Source organism: Sus scrofa, chromosome 14, assembly GCF_000003025.6.
Source record: "Sus scrofa isolate TJ Tabasco breed Duroc chromosome 14, Sscrofa11.1, whole genome shotgun sequence".
NCBI lineage: Eukaryota > Metazoa > Chordata > Mammalia > Artiodactyla > Suidae > Sus > Sus scrofa.
In genome coordinates this window covers 124,552,452-124,568,490 of record NC_010456.5, presented here as the reverse complement: position 1 = coordinate 124,568,490, position 16,039 = coordinate 124,552,452, and the positions used below count along the sequence as shown (strand labels likewise).

Genomic DNA, 16,039 nt, shown 5'->3' with positions numbered 1-16,039 from the left:
AAACTTTAGTTTATAAACACATTTACACATATCTATTTTTAAAGCTGCTAAAGACAATGATCAGTTTTATGTTTATATGTGCTTCTATAGCACTTAGAAAACTCCCCCTTTCCAAGCAACTGCTCCTACCCATGGGCAGAAGACTAGTTTCTTCTCGAGAGAGACCACAGACTGGGGGACACAAGGCAGAGCAGGGGAGGAAGTTTACAAGGACACTGTCAGGCAAACCACACATGCCAGGCAGGAGACAAGCATCTCAAGCAAAAGCACTTCGAGACACAAATGTCAGGAGTTCCCAGTGAAACGGCAGAGCCAGGTCACCCTACAGTGATACCCACCAAGCAGACAAGCTCTGCCCATGCACAAAGAAGCTTCCAATTCGTTTCTTAGTGCCTCATCTTACAAAAGTGAACAGCAAAGATGACCAGGTAGTAGAAGAAAGTCTCTGATGTGAAAGAAAAGACCAAAACCAACAAACAGGAACTCAGGGAAACCCAGACCAAGGACAGAGAAGATCATGAAAATTAAAAGAATGATCCTGGAGAAATGACCTTCCATCCTTGAGACAAGTACAAGACAGTATTAAAACCTCAACTAACAAGAAAGCTACTGAAACAAAAAATGTGGTATTAAAAATGAAATAAAAAAAGCTAGAAGATAAAATTGAGATGCTCTCTTAAAAAACAGAACGAGGAGTTCCCGTCGTGGTGCAGTGGTTAACGAATCCAACTAGGAACCATGAGGTTGCGGGTTCGATCCCTGGCCTTGCTCTGTGGGTTAAGGATCCGGCATTGCCTTAAGCTGTGGTGTGGGTTGCAGACTCGGCTCGGATCCTGCGTTGCTGCGGCTCTGGTGTAGGCCAGCAGCTACAGCTCCGATTGGACCCCTAGCCTGGGAACCTCCATATGCCGTGGGAGCAGCCCAAGAAAAGGCAAAAAGACAAAAAAACAAAACAAAACAAAACAAAACGAAGAAAGATGAAGCACAAAGGCAATTCAGATGAGTTTAAGTCCAACATTAGAATATCTGGAGTCCATAACAGGGTAGAGAACGAAAGAAGGGAATAAAATAATTCAGGAAAATTTCTCAAAACTGAAGCTCATGAATTTCTAGACTAAACGGCCTATCTACTGAGTACTCAGTACGACAGTGAGAAGAACGCTAATACTAAGTCATGTCAAAATTCAAAATTTTCAGAGTTCCCGGCGTGGCTCAGTGGTTAACGAATTCGACTAGGAACCATAAGGTTTTGGGTTCGATCCCTGGCCTCGCTCAGTGGGTTAAGGATCTGGCGTGGCCATTAGCTGTGGTGTAGGTCCCAGACGTGGCTTGGATCCAGTGTTGCTGTGGTTGCGGCGCAGGCCGGCGGCTACAGCTCTGATTAGACCCCTAGCCTGGGAACCTCCATAGGACCTGGGTGCAGCCCTATAAAGACAAAAGACAAAAGACAAAAAAAAAAAAGAGTAAAGGATTCAGAAAACAAGGTGAGATGAGGGAGGGAGAAGTCTAGCCAACAAGGTGAGGTGGGAGAGAAAGTCAACAAACAAAAGGGGCTGGCGCTGAAACAATCCCCAGCAAGACGGTGAAAGGAAAGTTCCAGGACAACAGTTCAGGGCTGGAGGGCAAGCAGTCTAGGCAGGAGGGGAACAGAAGGCTATGACGAAAGGTGATGAGGTGCATGGAGAGAATTTACACCACGGCAGAGAACTGGAGGTCATTACTGTAAGTACGTACAACACTAACAACAAAAAAGGCTGCAAGAGAAAAATGTGATTAAAGTAACTACATGACTAGGCTGTGAAATCCTAATACCATAAACAGAATGCTTACTGAACAAAAATTATGACACATTTCTGTAGGGAAGAGAGGATACTGTCGATCCAGTTGTCATACAAAAAAAAAATAAGCATGTTTTTAACTGTAAATCTAAATGTAAAAATGAACACTGTTTGGGCATAGACTAAAAATATTTAAACTCCACTGTTAGTGAGGGGATGATGAAACCGGCTCACTCACAAGATTCTGCCACACGTGGACATTTCTCGGAGATGCCCAGAGAGCAATATTCTTCCCGCACTTACAGGACAGGTTACCTCCTTTGACTCAGGAATTTCCACCCTAAAAATTCATCCTGAAGTATTAAACAGCTACCAAAATTTCTGCCCAAGAATATTCACTACAAATGCTATTTATGCTAGTAAAAGAAATTTGTTAACATGAAGTATTAAACAGATTGAGAATGGCTAAAGACTATCCAATTCAATGAATTGGCCTAAGGCACTTAATTTTTTTTTTTTTTAGTATATTTGAGGTTCTCTAAATTATTTGCTAACTGCCTTTATATAATGTTACTGATCTACCACATAGTTATCTAGAAGTACTGACAGATTTATAGCTACTCACCAACATCCTTGTGTAAATATACTCTAGGACTATGGAAGAGAAAAGATAAATGACTCCAACATGCAAATAAAACCAATGACCCTGCCTTTCTTAATTTCTCCATCTATCCAAAGGAAATATAGACCTAAAACAACAAAATCCACATAATCTCACCTAAGAGAGAACCAGGTCCTTTCCCTTTAATACTTTACCTAAAGGAATCTTACCTGTGTATTTGGCACAGCATGCATCTCCAGTTTTCGGTCTATAGGCCAATGGACTTTTCTGAGAATTGCAATATTCTACCAACTCAGCCGTCAATGCACACAGTCTTTCCTGATCTTCTAAAATATATAAAAAGCAATCTTTTGTAAAAATAATTTTCATTGCTACTATTCATAAAGGTATATAAACAGGAATGTCTAATCTACTCACTCAAAAATACCCTACAGATATGAAAATACAAATTTATATGTTAAAGATAGATAAAACCACTACTGGTTACCTTGTGGGGAAGGGGCAAGAAGGAAGCCACCGATGGGCTAACTTCTCTCTCAGGGTGGAGACACGAGTGTGCTCACTCTACAAAAACTTATTAAGTTACAGCTGTACAATTGTTCAGTATACTTTTCAGTAAGTGTGTTATGGTTAATAAAATGGAACAGAGTACTTCTGACTCATCATATCATGTGTTGCTGTCAGGAAAGCAAATCCCTAAGCCCCTGCCTTCTGCTCTACAGATTAAAGATGACCATCTGTAATACTGCCGGATAAATTTAAGTGCAGTCATTGGTATCACCATTTGAAAAAAAAAAAAAAAGAAAAAAAAAAAGGTCATTCTTTTTCCAGCCTTCAAGTACATGCAAATTATTTTGAATAGCCAACTTACACTAACTCAACTTCTGACACTACAAGGAAAAGCTCAAGTACACTGAAGAGATGTTTTAACGTTCATGAAACAAAAAAGGAAAATTAGAGTCAACATTTATATGCCACTTTTCTTCATGACTAGGTCCACCGTAAAATATTTCCCTAAGTTTCTAAGACACACTAACACTGTGATTTTATAGACTGATCACAAAGTATGCTCTCACATAACTAAGAGAGTTTTGGTTCAAATTCTCTTAATGGCTGTAGAAGGTCAGCTTAGTAAATACAATTCAATAGAGAAAGTACCTATTTTTTTCTTTCTTTTTTTTTTTTTTTTAAGGACCACACCTGCAGCATATGTAAGTTCCCAGGCTAGGGGTCGAATCGAGCTACAGCAGCTGGCCTGCGCCACAGCCACGCCAGATCCAAGCCACATCTGTGACCTACACACAGCTCAGCAACGCAGATCCTTAACCCACTGAGCAAGGTCAGGGATCGAACTGTATCCTCATGGATGCTAGTCGAGCTCATTTCCAGTGAGCCACAATGGGAACTTCCAGTACCTATTTTTAAACGAGAACCTATACAGTGACCAAGGATGCTGCTCTGTTCTAAAGAGCTGCAGATGATCAAGACCAGGCGAGCAGGTGCTGCATTCAGGGCATGCTCCACACATTCACATTTGTGTTTCTGTAATAAACATTTCCTTAAATGTTATGATCAATTAAAACATTGAGTGAAACAGAAATCACCACCCCCCCCTCCCTCTCACTTCTTAAGGAGTTCAGGTAAATTCACTGTACAGTTCAAGAGACCCGCATCAACAGGTCTCAAACTTGGCTTGGTTTCTTACCTGGTATTTCATTTGGAGAGCATAAAACAAGTTTGGGCTTATGATTTCCAATACGCTTGCATGTACAGTTTTATTAACTGGCAATTCTACTGTCTCCACTGCTCAGTTGAAGAAATGGCTGAAAACATACGAAACACAGGTCTCTCATGAAAAAGATAAAGTTTAGTATTCTACTGATTATTAACAATTTATTCACACTTTAAGAGATACAGAGCTGTGTGATGCACATTTACCTGATAACCACATTAAAGATGACGACAGTGTTTGCTTAATAAAACCATGTTCCAATAAATGCTAAACTAATTTTAATTACCTATTACTAATATATTTCCACAAGGCATATTTCTATAGGAAAATTATGTCACAGAAAATTTTTCAGAGCCTATACAAGCAAAGGATAACAAATTTAAACAACAAGTGGTTAAAAAACTGTTACCTTGAAGTCCTGAGGCATCAGTTTGAAGATCGTGTTTGTTAACAGGTCTGTTTTTTACTAAGACTTTACATGGTGAACTGACTTTTAAAACCAGATGTTCATCAATCAGAATATCACTAATTATTCTGGGGTAAGAACTGGAAAGATCGGTGAGTTCAATTCCCACTCCATTTTCAGAGATTTCAACCACTCGGGCTTGGAGTTTTTTCCCTGAGACACATGTCTGAAATCTTGCTATGGCGTCTTTAGTCCAATGTTTGTTTCTAGGCTGTATATCTGACAAGTAAGAAAAGCATTAGAAAGAATTCTGTGCCCCAAAGCTACATTTCTGCCAGTATTCAGGACTGGACCCTTGCCAAGGTTACCATTCAAGTCAGTGATTTCTGAGTGTCTTTTTTCAATAATCAATTATATATTACTGTGCCTATGCCAGAGTTACAAATAATGCCTCGTAAATATCCCAAGAGGGTTTTAGGAGGTTCAGGATGCATCCTTACTTTTCTCAGTAATGTTCCTTCACACTGGGCATTTTTCTCAAAAGGCAAAAACAGAATTATTTCTTTTAGAAGTCTGGTTGGGAGAGGCCACATTTTAAGAAGCACTATCGAGAGTTCCCATTGTGGCACAGCAGAAATGAATCCGACTAGGAACCATGTGGTTGTGCGTTCGATCCCTGGCCTTGCTCAGTGGGTCAAGGATCCGCGTTGCCATGAGCTGTGGTGTAGATGGCAGAAGTGGCTCGGATCTGGTGTTGCTGTGGCTGTGGTGTAGGCCAGCAGCTATAGCTCCAATTCGACCCCTAGCCTGGGAACCTCCATGTGCTGTGCGTGAGGCCCTAAAGAAAGACAAAAAAAAAAAAAGAAAAAAAAAAAGAAGCACTGACATAAAACATAGTCATTAAAAATAATTCAAAACATACTTAGTATAAAGTAAGTAGAAAGAAAACAGGCAAAAGGAAAAATAAAAAGCATCTAATGCTTCCAGACATGACCATGATAAACATTCGGGTATCCAACCCTCCACAATCTTCATGTGCAAATGGAAATGCACACATGCACACACTCATAATTCTTTTATAAAGAATTTTTATAATAATAAAAACAGGTATAATGCTAGGCACTACTACGTGCTTTATAGCTTCTTCCTTTTTTTTTTTTTTTTTTCTTTTTAGGGCCACACCTGAGGCATACGGAAGTTCCCAGGCTAGGGGTCAAATCAGAACTGCAGCTGCCAGCCTGTATCACAGCCATAGCAACGTGGCACCTAAGGCACATCTGCAACCTACACCACAGCTCACGGTAAGCCAGATCCTTAACCCAACCGAGTGAGGCAGGGATTGAACCCGAATCCTCATGGCCACCAGTTGGTTTTTAGCCTTCTGAACCACAATGGAAACTCCCTATCTCTTTTATTCTTAATGCCTTTTTGAGAAAAATACCATTTCTTTCCAGATGAAGAAAAGGAAACAGAAAGACTGCAAACAGTTACCCAAGATGTCACAGGTGGCAGGCAGCAGAGCTGGTCCCCATCAGTCCTCTTAACCACAATGCCATCCTGCATCTCTTTTATAACTAGCTTCCTGCACCTAAATCATGAACCATTTTTCAAATCCATAACATATTTAACATTTTAATGACTGTGTAATAAGAGCAAACACTTAACAGAACTTTCTGAGTGCCAAGCCCTGACCTAAGCATTCATTTAATCCTCACAAGAACCCTACGAAATAGGGATTACCACTACGTAGGGAACCTCATTGAATCAAAATTCTACTATTGGCCATTTAGGTTGTTTTGCTATGATTAACAGCAGTGTAATGAATTCCATGTGGATGCTTTTGTGAAATCACAAGGTTATTTCTTTGGGATGAATTATTAGAAGTAAAATTGCCAAGACAGGAGTTCCCATCATGCCTTAGTGGAAACAAATCCAATTAGTATCCACGAGGATGCAGGCTGCGTCTCTGGCCTCTCTCAGTGGGCTAAGGATCTGGCATTGCCATGAGCTGTGGTGTAGGTCGCAGACATGGCTCAGATCTGGTGTGGCTGTGGACGCCTAGCCTAGGAACCTCCACATGCTGTGGGTGCAGCCCTAAAGAGACCAAAAAAAAAAAAAAAAAAAAAGTTGCTAAGACAAAAAGGAAGGGCTATCTGAGACTCATTAAGGAGGCCTGCAAAATGCCTTCAAGAGAAGGCATCGGTTGTCACTCCCATCCCAAGAACAGAAAAGCAGCTGCTTCCTTGCTTTGACATCAACACGGACCATTTTAGCCAATATCTTTATAATGTACAACAGGATCTTCTACCTTAGACAAAATATTAAAACTATAGACTTAATACTGAGAAGTTTATGTACCCTAAGTATTAGAAGACAGGTGAGAAGATTTTTATTCTGCACCATACCTACTAGCCAGCAGTGCAGCCCTTGAAATGGAAGTTTTAGAAATTTTGATGGGATCATTTGGAGTTCGTCGGCAATCACTTCTTCAATGTTTCCATAATCCACAAACTGTACTTTAACGTTTCCATGTGGTGAGATTTCCTTAACTAAAGCTCGATACCAATTACCATCACCTGGATTTAACGCACAATTTGTTAACAGGAAATATTTCCCTTTTATTAAGATTTAAAATTTTTATCTCTTAAAAAAAAAAAAATCCTTTGCCTAAAGCAGCTAATAAATTTGCTCTCTTCCCAGATGACACCTTTAGTTTTTCATTCAGAAATCCCAAGAATTCTCAAAATTCAAAGTTTTCACGGCATCACACATTCATATCTACTGTAAATTAAGGATATCATTCATAATCTATCCAATAAGCAAAATATGAAGGAAAGAAAAAGACTTAGTAAACTTGAATATATTTTTCAAACTGGAAGATCTATAACACTCTCCCCACTAATGAACTTTCATTTGTTACTGGTAAGCAATATAAAAAATAAACAGAAAAACATGCAATGAAATGAAGGTCATCAAATATATTTGCAAAATAAACATGCACAGGGTGACCAGAAGAAACAAGGAAACTGCAGTGAACAGGTCTCCTATTCTCTAGCTTTTATATTATCAGAAATTCTGGAGGAGTTCCTGTTGTGGCACAGCGGAAATGAACCTGACCAGGAACCATGAGGTTGCGGGGTGGATTCCTGGCTTCCCTCAGTGGGTTAAGGATCCAGCGTTACTATGGGCTGTGGTGTAGGTCACAGACGTGGCTCAGATCTGGTGTTGCTGTGTCTGTGGCACAGACTGGCGCTGTATCTCCGACAGGACCCCTAGCCTGGGAACCTCCCTATGCCATGGGTATAGCCCTAAAAAGGAAAAACAAAGAAAAAAAGAAAAAAAAAAGAAATTATGGAAAGGAAAAAAGGATTTGACAAAGTTTAGGTAAGAAAGTATCATTTGGAGGTTCTTCTAAAGAGAAAACAAAAAAAACCCCATAGAATCTTAAGCATTCATTTTATTTTATTTTATTTTTTGTCTTTTTGCCTTTTCTAGGGCCGTTCCCTTGGCATATGGAGGTTCCCAGGCTAGGGGTCTAATCAGAGCTACAGCTGACAGACTACACCAGAGCCACAGCAATGCCAGATCCTTAACCCACTGAGCAAGGCCAGGGATCGAACCCACAACCCCATGTTTCCTAGTCAGATTAGTTAACCACTGAGCCACAATGGGAACTCCATCATTCACTTAATTTTGATTATGAAAAATACCTGCTTAAACATCAGGAAGAAAATATATACTAAAAATGAGGGCTTGGAGTTCCCATCGTGGCGCAGGAGAAATGAATCTGACTAGGAACCATGGAGTTGCGGGTTCGATGGCCTCGCTCAGCAGGTTAAGGATCTGGTGTTGCTGTGAGCTGTAGTGTAGGTCGGAGATGTGGCTTCATTCCTGCCTTGCTGTGGCTGTGGCACAGACCTGAAGCTATAGCTCCGATTCACCCCTACCCTGGGATCCTCCATATGCCACAGGTACAGCCCTAAAAAGCATAAATAAATAAATAAACAAACAAACAAATAAATAAATAAAAATGAGGGCTGAATGTCAAGAAATAAAAGGTTTTAATATAGTCAAGACTACACCAACTGCAACTTACCTACAAAAAAAGCACAACAAGGTTGCCCTATTTCTGCCTTAAAATCGTTAGGCAACTTCTGCTGGCAATATTCTGCTAGTGATTTGTTCAAGTCATTGAGTTTCTTTAGAGCTGAAAACACAATACATACACAGAATTTAGTATTTAAAAAACATACAGAATAATAGATTTTCCGTTAAAGCTGGAAAATGTTTTGATCATAAAAACTCAGGTATATCGCCAAACAACTATAAAGGACACCAAATGCCTTTTTATTTTCCTTATTAAAAAATTAATTTGGCAATAAGTCATTATTTAGTTAATATCTCAGTAAACCCACAGCGATAATGAACTGGGCACAGTGACCTGATGATAATAGCACTGTCACCAGTATGCTAGAGCATGATCACAGACTAGGACACAGTGTACAAGCCTGCAAAGAAAGAAAGTTACACACATGCTGTCCTGAGGAGCGTATGCAATTACTAAACGAACGGCACAGACAGTGTCTGCTAAGGAAGTCCAGAGAGGTGAGCTCTGTGTGCTAAAGGTTTCACAGAGAAATCTGAAATACAACTTGTTTGCTAGAAAAGCAGAGGGTATTCCAAGAAAAGAAATGGCTCTGTGGCAAAATATCAAATTAGGCAGCCAAAAAACACTTGGTGGGAGCAGTTTAGCAGCGGAATAGAAAAGCAAACCACCGAAGAAAAACACCAGAGACGTGCTTGGAAAGACACAGCACATGGAGAGATTTAAAATGCCAAAGTAGGATTTCCTGCTAGCGGGTTATGAATCCAACTACTATCCATGAGGATGCGGGCTGGATCCCTGGCTTAAGGATCCAGCGTTGCCATGTGCTGTGGTGTAGGTCGCAGACTCGGCTCGGATCCCGCACTGCTGTGGCTTTGGTGCAGGCTGGCAGCTGCAGCTCTGATTCGACCCCTAGCCTGGGAACTTCCTTATGCCTCAGGTATGGCCCTAAAAAGCAAAATAATAAATAAATAAATAAATAAATAGCCAAGTAAAGGGACCTGAACACTACAGAAATGAAAGAAAAATATCTTTCAAATAGGCGGCAAAGGGCCTTTCACAGAAATGGAAATTAAATTATATCTAGTTAAAACTGCCACCTTTCAGATTAGTCAAAAAAAAAAAAATCTAAGGACATACTCTTGGAAATGATGTGGGAAAGGGCACTTTCACACCCTGTTGGTAGGAACCCACTCAGCCAACCTCCTGAGGGCACTCTCTCAAGCACAAGCATGCATACCCTTTGAGGTAGCAATTATAATTTTAGGAATTTGTCCCAAGGAGACAGCACAAGGATTAAGTAATAAACACCTGGAAACACTAATTCTTTAGCATCCACACCTAAATTAATTAAATTAGGATAATCCACATAGTGGAATACCACATAACCATGAAAAAGAGGGACACAAAACAGTTATGTGGTATTCTGGAATGGATCCTGGAAGAGAAAAAGGACAGTACCAGAACTGGAAAAGGACATCTAACAGAATCCAAATAAAGTCTGGAAGTGCACTCACAGAAATTTACCCGTGTTGGTCTCTGAGTTGTAGCAAGTATACCTCAATTGCATAAGACAATAACTACAGAGGAAGCTAGGAACTCTCCGTACTATCTTGGCAACCTCCTGTAAATCTAAAATTATTCCAAAATTAAAAGTGTATTGAAAAAGAATGTGAACTGCTATCTGAGATCTAAAAAAACAAAGTACAAATATTATTTGCAGTAGTTTATCATTTATGCCTCTATTAAAGGAATATATATTCATACAAGCATATGTATAGAGTACTTTTGAAAAGATATTAAGAATACTGAGAAAAGGAACTGGAAGAATGTTCAGAAATTTGAAAGAGGAACTGGGGAACTTTCCACTATATACTCATTCGCAGCTTTAAAATCTGGTACCATATGCTTGTACAATCACTTACGAAAAATAAAAAAGGAACTTCACTATTTAAAATTTTATCCTTTATGAAGTAGTAGCCTATCTACTAGATGATTCTGAATGAAGGGATGAACAAATCTCACAAACTGGGAGCCACACGGGAACTTAGTTATCTAGTTTAATGTCCTCATCTGGTAGAGAAAACACACCACATTCAGAAAAGTTAAAATCAATGAGGCTCAGCAGAATGGCTCAAGGGAAAAAGGTGGAAAACACAGACTATCTGTGAGGATGTGGGGCAACTCCAACTGTCAAACTGACATGTGCCATGCTCCCAATGGAAGCTTTCTGGCATTCACTGATCAAAGCTGAAAATACACCTACCCTTTTAAGACTTGGCCAGTAATTTCGTTCCCAGGTCCATGTCCAGTGGACAGGCATGAGCATGTGCACTAACCTGTACAAGCAAGTTCATACCAACATCATTTTATAGCTCAGAACTAGAAATAACCCAAATGTGGAACAAGAATTGCAGCATGCACACAATGGCAGCAACAAAAAATGTGCTACAGCCACACGTGAAGATGAAGGACCAAACGCACAGACAACATGAAAAAAAGCAACAAGGCCAGAAGAGGACATATGGCATGATGCCTGTTTGTATAAAGTTCACAAATGGAAAAAATTAATCTATGCTATTATTAAAAGGTAGGATAGTATTTACTTTGGAAAGAAACAGACGGAAGTAATTGCAGGAGACGTGAAAGAAACTTCTGGGTTACGGGTAATGTTTTATTTCTTGACCCAGAGGTTGGTTACACAAGTGTTTAGACTGTGATAATTTATGTTGCACTCTTATTTGTGCATTTATCTGTATGTATGTTATCCTTCAATAAAATCAACAACTAAAATTTTTCAAAAATGAATTTAGGAGACATTCTGTGAAATCTCAACTAGTTTAAAAATAGACTATTGAAAACGGAAATAATGGCTTGTAACTGATTAAAAGGCAACCAAGTATAATAACAGCTTTCTTGGATGTACAAATATGCACTTGGTCTTTACGGAAAGAGAGTACTTCCACCAAACAAACGCATCTTGACTTAGTATCTTTGCCAATGTATTTGTGAAAACAAATTAAGAGTCAACTTACCATCCTCTTTAAGCACATGGCAGTAAAATTCTCCAGGGCTATATATCATACAGACCACAACATCTACTGTTTGATCAACAGCAAGTTCAACCCATGTCCACTCCAATCGACTGACTTTTGCTTCTAAACCCAAGGGAACTGTGAAAATAAATGGACATTTCGCAAAACAAAGAGCCAGAGTGGGTGGTGAGATGTGGTGTTGCTGAATAATCTGCTTTCAAAGAACTGAATTTCCAATGACTTAGGGACTTTACAGGAAAGTCTTAAGAATTAACCATTACTACACCTCACTGAATTTCAAATTTCAAATTCACATTGCTGATGGGTCTTCAGTTGCCAATGATCCAAACACACTCTTTAGGTGATGTTTGATTTAAAAAGACAAAAGGGGAGTTCTCCTGTGGCACAGTGAGTTAAGGATCTGGCATTGTCGCCACAGTGGCTCAGGTCACTGCTATGGCACAGGTTCAATCCCTGCCCCAGGAACCTCCACATGCCATTGTATGGGGGGAAAAAAAAGTAAGGACTAGTCATTGGAGTTCTTGTTGTGGCTCGGCGGTTTAAGAACCCAAGTAGTATCCATGAGGATGCAGGTTCAATCCCTGGCCTTGCTCAGTGGGTTAAGGAGCTGGCACTGCCACAAGCTGTGACACAGGTCACAGGCTCGGATCCCATGCTGCTGTGGCTATGGTGTAGACCTGCAGCTGCAGCTCTGATGTGATCCCTAGCCCAGGAACTTCCATATGCTGCAGATACAACCCTAAAAAAGAAAAAAGGTACTCAACATTTTTCCTGAAAAATAGGAGAACACACATATTCACAAAGCCATCAAAATTACAGCATGGACATTACTAGTGTACAATTTACTTACCACCACTGGCTTCTTTCAAGTCACTGGGCTTATCTGGCACGACCCCTTTGTCCCCCTCGGCAAAGCCTGCATCGATGAGCACTTGGGTGACACTGATGTGGGGCGTCACAGATCTATCTGTAAGCTCCACCAGGGAACTGTTTTCCAATTTGTCCGCCACTCTCACAGTGATCATTTTGTTCTGCACAATTTTTTTCATCAGACAAATAGCTTCTGGAGTCCAAATTCCTAATGATGGCTTTACTCCTAACAAAGCATTTTTGAAAAGAACATGAAAACATGTCTTATCACAAGCATTTAGAGATTTAGCTCCTAATTTCCGCAAAGTTAAACTGAAGGAATCTATGACAAACACTGGCACCCCAAAGTCTCATCTGAGGAGGATTAACTAAACACGAAAATGAAGACACAATTTCAAAAAAAAAGTCTGTAAAAAGCTTCTCTACTTCTATGTAAACAAACCATCATAAATCTATGGGTATGAAATGTCCAGAGAAGCAACGCTGTAAGACAGAAAGGAGATTAGCGCTTGCCTGGGAAGCTAGGATTAACTCGAATGGGCACAAGGGAGCTCAGGGGGCAATGGGAATGTTCCCAGACTGGATTATGATGAGGGCTGTACAACCCAGAAACTCCACTAAAAATCACTAACGTATACCCCCAAAACAGTTGGTATTTACGGTACATAAATTACATCTCAGTTAAGTTTGTTTAGGAAAATCATAAACGAAAGTAAAACACAATCCAGGAAAAAACACCAGTTTGAAACCAGTGTGAAACATCTGTAGCATTTACTGAAAGAGCCCTTACAAACTGATAACCCCAAAGCTAGGCCTAGTCATGTCATACAATTCAGAAGAGCCAAGAAACTTAGGAAGAAATGTCCAATTCTCCTTGGTAATGAGGGAAATTAAAATGATTTCGTTTTAGCTTGTCAAAATTGGCCGAGATGAAATAACACAGAAATATCTATTTGGTGTACCAACACGTGAAGGAACTGACTCCCTCCTGTATGTTTGTGTAGCTATTTAAACTAGTTCTACCCTTTCTAGAGAACAATCGTGATACATTATCACAGACACAAAAAGAAGTCTGCCCACTGACACCTCCCTTCCATCTAAGTATTCTGCAATATAATGACGTTTTGCAACCTATCCTACAGAAACGATTTTTTCATTTTTTATTGAAGCACATTTGATTTACAATATTACATTAGTTTCAGGTATACAACACAGTGATTCAATATTTTTATAGATTACAGTTCACTTAAACTTATTATAAGAGGAGTTCTCATGATGGCTCAGCAGGTTAAGAACCTGATTAGTATCCAGGAGGATGCGGGTTCGATCCCTGGCCTCAGTCAGTGGGTTAAAGATCCAGCGTTTCCATGAGCTTTGGTATAGGTCAAAGGTGTGGCTCGGATCCCATGTTGCTGTGGCTGTGGGGTAGACCAGCAGCTGCAGCTCCAATGTGACACCTGGCCCGGGAGCTTCCCTATGTGCAGGTGAGGCCCTAAAAAGAAAAAAAAAAAATATTATAAAATATTGGCTACATTCCCTGTACTGCACTATGTATCCTTATAGCTTCTTTTTACACATAGAAGTTTGTACCTCTTTCTAAGGAAATGATCTTGGATAGGCTGCAAATGTAGTTAAAAGAACATTGCTAGTAGCAAAAAAATTGGAAATGTCCTTCTGATAATTATACACTAGTTAAATTATTGTGCATTTGAATGAAAGTTGTAAAAGCCAAGATGGAACAACACTCCTGCTCCCAGTGGAGAGCATTACATATGCAGTCGTTTCCAAGGATGTGATAATGTTCTCACTGTTTTCAAATGCAGGTTTCCCCCAACTTCACGCAACTGACAGGTTTCTCTGATCTGTATTGATAATGAAAGGTCTATAAAGAACGAAAAAGAATGCTCTATTCCATAAATAAAGGTACATTCAGTTTTATTTATTTAGCTTTTTTTTAGGGCCGCACTGGCAGCACATGGAGGTTGCCAGGCTAGGAGGGCGAATCAGAACTATAGCCGCCGGCCTACACCAGAGCCACAGCAACGCCAGATCCGAGCCACATCTGCAACCTACACCACAGCTCGTGGCAATGCTGGATCCTTAACCCACTGAGCAAAGCCAGGGATTGAACCCACAACCTCATGGTTCCTAGTCGGATTAGTTTTCACTGAACCATGACAAGAACTCCTGATTTTATTTTATTACAGATAGCAAAACAGTCACCTATGCTAAATGTTTTATTAAAGATTGCTTTTGCACTAAGGTAAGGTGTATCTAAATAAATTCCTTCATCTACTCACCAGTTTAACTTCAATTCTAATGCTTCTACTTTAGGTTTCAATGTTTTCAGAATACAGGAACCATAAAAATTACATACCTGCCAGCACACACTTGATAGCTTGCATCGGTAACTCCAACAGCTTTGGAGTTATGGGACAAAGTCTCGTCAAACTAAGGATTTCAAAGTTTCCATAGTCTACATAGCCAACCAACACAGAGTCCTCAGACGCATAGGCCAAAACGGAGGCCCGGTACCACTGGGCATCCTCTAAAGATAAGAGAGATTCAATATCAGATGATTTTCCAATGTAGATATAAACAGAAACTTTTCCTCCCCAAGTGAGCTGGTCATTTGTAGATCCTATTTTCATATAACATCAAGCTTTACTAAACAACATGTGCTTATTCAACATTGCTACTTCTGTTTATTGGAAGCCTTCAGCTCCTAAAATGTCACCTTTTTTTTTTTTTTTTTTTTTTTGCTGGGGGTGGGGTTGGGAGGACACACCCACAGCATGTGGAAGTTCCCTGGCCAGGAACTAAACTTGCACCACAGCTGCTCCCTGCACCACAGCTGTCACAACACCAGATCCTTAACTCACTGAGCCACAAGGGAACTTCAAAAAAGTCATCTTTATTCATCCCTCACTATACAATGCATGTGGTGTGCTGACATTATTTATTTCCTTGCTTGGTCCCCCAGTAGAGAGTAACTCATTAAGACAGGGAACATGTCCTGGTCACGTGAGTGAATCCACGAGGTCCTGATCAGTTTTAGAGAACCTGGCACTGAGAATCAACCAGACTCCACCACTGACCAAGCAATCGATTTATTGGAGGCCTACTTGCACCTCCCCTTCTGGGAGGCCACTGGCCCTCTCTTCGGAAGAGAACTGAAGCTGTCCTCACAAGGGTCAGCCCTGACAACTCCACACCGCCAGGCCCTCTCGCTGTTCCAAAGAACCCTGGCCAAGCCATGACCCTGGGAGGCTCCACATCCACCTACTGACATCAGCAAGTACCTGTGTCAGTCTTCAAACCTAAAAGGCTGAGAAGTTAAGAACCAACTTTACCACCACACCCCCAACAGTCACAGGCATTCCCTTACAACACTTTAAGTTTAACTGGATATTTAAAATCATAATTAGCACACTTAATATTCAAATTTCAAATACAGACATTCAATGTCA

General features: G+C 40.2%; 1 protein-coding gene across 1 annotated transcript in view; it reads right to left on the bottom strand.

Annotated features, from left to right (window-relative positions):
* The window catches only part of TDRD1 (tudor domain containing 1), a 49,154-nt gene that overhangs the window by 6,676 nt on the left and 26,439 nt on the right, over nt 1-16,039 (bottom strand). Inside the window, 9 exon segments of the mRNA XM_021073713.1 lie at nt 2,610-2,713; nt 4,089-4,200; nt 4,203-4,223; nt 4,542-4,817; nt 6,944-7,114; nt 8,635-8,745; nt 11,679-11,816; nt 12,550-12,795; nt 14,947-15,117. Coding sequence (XP_020929372.1) covers nt 2,610-2,713; nt 4,089-4,200; nt 4,203-4,223; nt 4,542-4,817; nt 6,944-7,114; nt 8,635-8,745; nt 11,679-11,816; nt 12,550-12,795; nt 14,947-15,117 — 1,350 coding nt within the window.